This window comes from Hordeum vulgare, chromosome 7H (assembly GCF_904849725.1).
Source record: "Hordeum vulgare subsp. vulgare chromosome 7H, MorexV3_pseudomolecules_assembly, whole genome shotgun sequence".
In the NCBI taxonomy this organism is placed as follows: Eukaryota; Viridiplantae; Streptophyta; class Magnoliopsida; order Poales; family Poaceae; genus Hordeum; species Hordeum vulgare.
Window position 1 is genome coordinate 5830491 of NC_058524.1, and position 5791 is coordinate 5836281.

A 5791-nucleotide genomic window follows, 5' to 3' on the forward strand; every position below is an offset into this window, starting at 1 on the left:
CTCATAAATACTCCCTAATGTAATTAAATTATAGGAATGTACTCAAACCTGATACCTGCTCCGATTTCTCAGCTAGCAGAATTCCTATAATTTAATTCCCTATAACATATACTCCCTCCGTCCAAAATTACTTGTCCTAAAAATGAATAAAATGGATGTATCTATATAACTAAAATAAGTCTAGATACATTTACTTGTAGGACAAGTATTTCCGGACGAAGGGAATACTTCCTAATTTTCCTGGTCATGCAACCATGACACATAAATAACATGTTTTGGAGCTGATTGATCGATTTGTAAAAGAGAGGAAACAATATTTAGGGCACCATCCAGAGGCGGTGGTGGTATATATTGGAGCGCTGGCTCCGATCCTCCGGCAGATTGGTGCTGGGCCAATATATATATTGGAGCGCTGTGAGTAGTCGATATCACAACAACATTATTATTGTTTTTGCAAACTGAAGTAACGTTTGTTTTACATGAATACTGTTTCTGGCACAAAATAGATTCTAACTATTAACGTCATATGGCCCTAGCAAGGCATTGTTCAGGTCGCCCAGCTTGTTGAGCTCCTGGCTTTCTTTGATAAGTGCGTAGTTTTCCAAGGGAAGCTTACCCCAGCAGTCGCTGACATGGCCAGTCGCCGTCTCCATACAATCGGGCAGTTCGAAAGGCCACGGGCCGTCTTCATCCTCGCCCCTGGGGACATGGAAGTCCCTGAGCATGGCGTCGCAGAGGCCGAGGGTACGGACCGCCACATCATAGTCCACCTGGCAATACCTGAGGCCGAGCGCCTCCTCCGAACCTTTCTTGGCTTTCTGGAGTGCTTCCTTCACCTTGCCACCGGCAGCCGCCACGCGAATCTTGAGGATGTCGACGGCGATGAGCGACAGGTCAAGGAGGTCCTTGGCCCCGGAGATCCTTTTGTCTGACCGGAGAGTCTGCACGCAGAATTCCTGGGTGACGTTCAGGTGCCTGTTGCGGCAGCTGCTCGAAGCGTTCTTGCAGGTTTCCACCAGGATGTCCACCACCTTGAGTTCGTCGCCTTGGCCACCGGCATGGGCGCCGATGGACACAAAAAGGAGCATGACGGCAACAGAGAAGAAGGCAGCGGTTACCCGCGCAGTTGCCATTGCTGCAAGGATAGCTGCAAGTGCAATTGTATTGTAGGCTTTGTAGCTGAGAGAGAGGTGGGGATGAATTGTTAGACAGATTTGTTGTGCAAAGGTAGAGGTTGTTTGGGATTCTTGTGACCTGTATATAGTGCAGGAACAGGTTCGTAAATGCAATGCAGCTTAGTCACGGATATCCAAATAATTAGTATTCCGGACACTATATGCACAGATACGTAGATCCACATTTTTGGTGTGCTAGTATTAATACGTGTCGCATGGGTCTGTTCTAGTCTTATGTAGTCTAGAGTGAATCTCACTTTATTTCCCCATATCATAAAATGGATATCTCTATCTATCTCTATCTCTATCTTATATCTACATCCATCTATCTATATATCTCTATCTCGATCTCTATCTATATCTACATCCATCTATTTATGTATATCTATCTCGATCTCTATCTCTATATCAATATCTATCTATCTATCTATATCTATGTCTATATTTCTGCTAATTATGAACTCCCTAGAAATTACCACGTTAATCGGTAAAAACTAAGATAATATGCACCCCACGCTCCTTCCTAAAAACATTTAATTGCTTGCACCCATTTAGGATACGCTTGCACAATGGATATACTATACACATGCATCATTAACCCAGAACACTTAAGTTTACATAAAAAATGGCATCCCGGAGACACTATACTAAATACTACTACCCATGATTAAATACAAGGAAATCCAATTGTGCATCGAGGTGTATGTGCAAAGAGTTAAACATTAATCATTTAGATATTCATGAGGAAACTGCATATTGCATTTGGGAACACCTACTCAATGCACTATATATGAACCATAATCATAGGTATGTACTCCATCTCAACCCATCCATCTCTGCACCACTGTTCCATTTGATCCATTTTTATCTCCCTCAGTTACAATATAGGTCTAGCAAGCCTAGCAGCAATGAAAACGGTGCAACCCATCTCCTTAGCATTCTCTGGAATTGTCATCATTCTCCTTTGCACGACCATCACCGCTCAAGCTGCGGACACCAAGCCCGTAGCATCAGGCATAATATTGGAAGCATGCAAGAATGTCTCAAGCGACTCCTTCAAGGTGCGCTTCACGCATGACTTCTGTGTATCGACGCTGCAGCCAGACAACCGAAGCGCCGACGCGAAGGACTACCGTATCCTAGCTCTCGTGGCCGTCGACGCCATGAAGTCCCAAGCCACGGCCGTGACGGCCAAGGTTGAGAAATTGATCCAGGGTGCTACCAAGGACAAGATTGCGACTCGCGCCCTTGGGTTCTGTCGAGTGGACTACAGTGGCATGGTGAGCACCCTCGAAATCTGCCATGATATCATCCAGAGCTTTGAGATCCGCAAAGGCAATGAAGGTCCGACGCCCTTCCTCCTGATTGGTTGCATTGAGAAAACAACCAAAGCCATCAACGATTGCGCTGACAAAACAGAGTTCGCGTCTATTTCAGTAGGGCTAATGAAGGAATATGAGGACTTATCTATGTTTGCCAACCTCAGCAGCTCTTTGTTACTTCTTTTTATCACCTCACCTCCTCCTCGTGGACTAGGTTTAGATATTCCTAGTGACTAGAACTGTATGATTGTGGTTAAAATTTGATGTTGTTCATATCGTTTGGGGTATGAAAGCAAATAAAGATATAATGTAAATGATGAATGTTGTTTGTGTGTTAGAATGCTGGAGATTGGAAAATCATGGAATTGAGGATGGTCGCATGACCAAGTATGCAAATTATGCTAATTTATCCACATATGGTCATGCATCGACTTGTTCATGAGGGATGGTTGAAGGAGTATTTCTTAATTTTTTTTGGGGGGAGGTGGGGTATGAAAGGAGATAAATCCTAAATAATTTGATGGCAAAATCCCACCGTTGCGGATGGTGGTAATAGTTAGACCTCGTCAAGGGCACATTTATCACCCTATATTGGCGCTCGTAACTTATGGGAAACATGTGTTGTTGCCCATAATCAGTCATGATCTTATGAAATATTATCTTATGAATTTTTTTATTAAAAAAATGTTCCTAAGTATAATTTATAACTTTGCACTATGGCTGTACGAATACTGCCAACCTGTTCCTCTCAAAACTTCACGTTTCAGCTACATGGTAGAACCATATCAACAAAATGATTCAAAAACCACTGACCACCGAACACTGTGCGTCACACTGGCGTTTGCATTACATAGCATTATATTCAGATAAATCACGTTTGACCCCTAGCCCATCACCGGCAAGTCTCGGCTGATCAGGTTGACGTGTACATGCCAAAACACCACTTAATACAGGTGTTTGTTCAGCTGACCCAAATAACTTCAAGCGGCTTTATTGGGGATTCTTTTTTTCCTTTCAAATATGAGGAAGATGTGAACCTCTAAGCCTGATAGTTTTTGATTGGGAAACATTACAAAGGAAAGTCTAAAGTCACTGAACAGAATTGGATGGGATTATCTTGTTCCAGATCTGTAGGTGAAATGCAATGACCTATCAGCACAATAATTTACACTATGTGTGGTGCTAGATATGCTCGTGTTCATGGAGGCTATGACATTTTCATCAACATATATTTCTTCACTCACCATGTCATTACCTTGTGAGATTGAAGATGCTGAGGTGTGCAAGCAATCGGATATGGAAGTAGTGGTGAACTATTTATGATCGAAAAGAGTGAAGAGCTCATGCACCAACTCCTTCATCATAATACCGTCTTCATCAAGATTGGACCCACCATATAAATCTTCAAGTTTAGTCCAAACTTCATGAGCTGACTTGCAAGTCGAGATAGACTTAAACACCTCAGGACTTATGGTTCGATGAATGGCAAGAAAAGCCTCACAATCAAGATACATTTCATTAGTAGATGAAGATGCATCATCCTTTTTGTCGGCAATCCCTACAAGAACAATTCGTAAACTATTTAGGCCCATGGCCCGAAAGTAATGGAGCATACGAATTCTCCATAGGGTATAATTTGTGCCATCAAAGTCAAAGGTGTCATTGTGCACTAATCCAATAGTCGACATCGATACTCTCTAGGTCGTGAGACCTAATTAAAGAGAGACCTTGCTCTGATGCCAATTGAAAAGACCTCGATGACGCCTAGAGGGGGGTGAATAGGCTATTTAAAAACTTCTTCGGATTTGGCTTAAACCTAATGCGGAAATAAACTAAGAGGATACTTTTCAAGCACAAATCCTAAATGCAATAGGCACCACAACGTGTATCAACAACACGATTTACCAAGATGGACACAATACAGTTACTAACAAGCACAAGCAAGTTACACAAACTTACTTGAGCTATATCACCCGACAAGTAGGTGAACGACACAAGATACTAGATCACACTATAGCACACGATATATAAAAAGCTGCAAGTGTGAATGTGTGGATATAGAGGGTATGCTTGAGCAATTAATCTTGTACAAAGAAATAGCCAACACAATATAATGAGCACAAACAATATGCAATGCATGTATGCTCAAGTAACACAAGTAAACCACAAGTAAGGAGTTAGGGTTAAGGATAACCATGCTCACTGAGACAAAGATGTATCCCGATGTTCACTTCCTTGGAGGGAAGCTAGTCACCGTTAGAGAGGTGGATGTTACCACGAAGGCACACCAACGCCATGAAGGCTCACCCTATTCTCCCTTTCAGATAACACCACGAAGGCGTTTCTCAACCACTAGTGGTAAGCCTTTAAGGTGGCTTCCAAACCCTCACAAACTTTTTCGGGGGTAATCACACGGATTGATTCCTCTCCAAAAAACTCCTACCGCCTAGGAGTCTCCAACCTCCAAGAGTAACAAGATCACGGGGAATGCTCAAAACTTGCTCAAATCTCAAATAGCTTGGGTTGAGAGAAGGAGAGGGAGACGATCTATCTTTTGATTGGAACACTCTCAAAGGGGCTCACAAATGCTCTTGGGATCTATGATTTGGTGTGAGCAAATATATGTGGGGTAGAAATGTGTTCTTATGAGGATATGGCTATGTTGGGCACCCTCTCACGAAGTGGGAGGGGGTATATATAGTGGGGAGTGTAAAACAGTCGTTGGGATCACTTAAGTCTGACAGTGGTCGTACATCCGGCAGTTCTCGGATGTCCGGACGTCCACAAGGAGTCGGACGTCCGACAGGGGTCGGTCGTCCGAGGGATGTATATATATCTGGAAGCACTATGTAGTTGAACAGGGACCGGACGTCCGGAGGAAGCCGGAAGTCCGAGTTATATGGCTCAAGTTTCTCTGGTGCAAAGTTCTGGATTTCCGAAGCTGGTCGGACGTCTGGCCCTCGGACGTCCGGAGGGAGCCGGAAGTCCGGGTTATATGGCTCAAGTTTCTCTGGTGCACAGTTCCGTATTTCCGAAGCTGGTCGGACGTCCGGGCCTCAGACGTCTCGAGGCAGCCGGAAGTCCGAGTTATATGGCTCTGATTTCTCTGGTATAGGATTCCGGATTTCCGCAGCAGTCGGTCGTCCGGCCCTCGGACGTACGGAGGAAGCCGGATGTCCGAGGCATTGGTTCTGTTTTCAGATAACAGCAGAGCAGTGGAGATGTGGTATGAGCAGAACTGTGGATATGTAGTTTGAGCAAGTTCATCACAAAACCTGTGATCCCCTCTTAATA

The 5791-nt window shown here is 43.8% G+C and overlaps 1 protein-coding gene across 1 annotated transcript; it reads right to left on the minus strand.

Moving 5' to 3' along the window:
* Window positions 1–428: 428 nt before the first annotated feature.
* On the minus strand, window positions 429–1325 carry LOC123410233. The gene has a single exon (XM_045103142.1). The coding sequence runs from the start codon at window positions 1131–1133 to the stop codon at window positions 510–512; it is 624 nt and encodes a 207-aa protein (XP_044959077.1). The 5' UTR covers window positions 1134–1325; the 3' UTR covers window positions 429–509.
* Between the last annotated feature and the right edge of the window lie 4466 nt (window positions 1326–5791).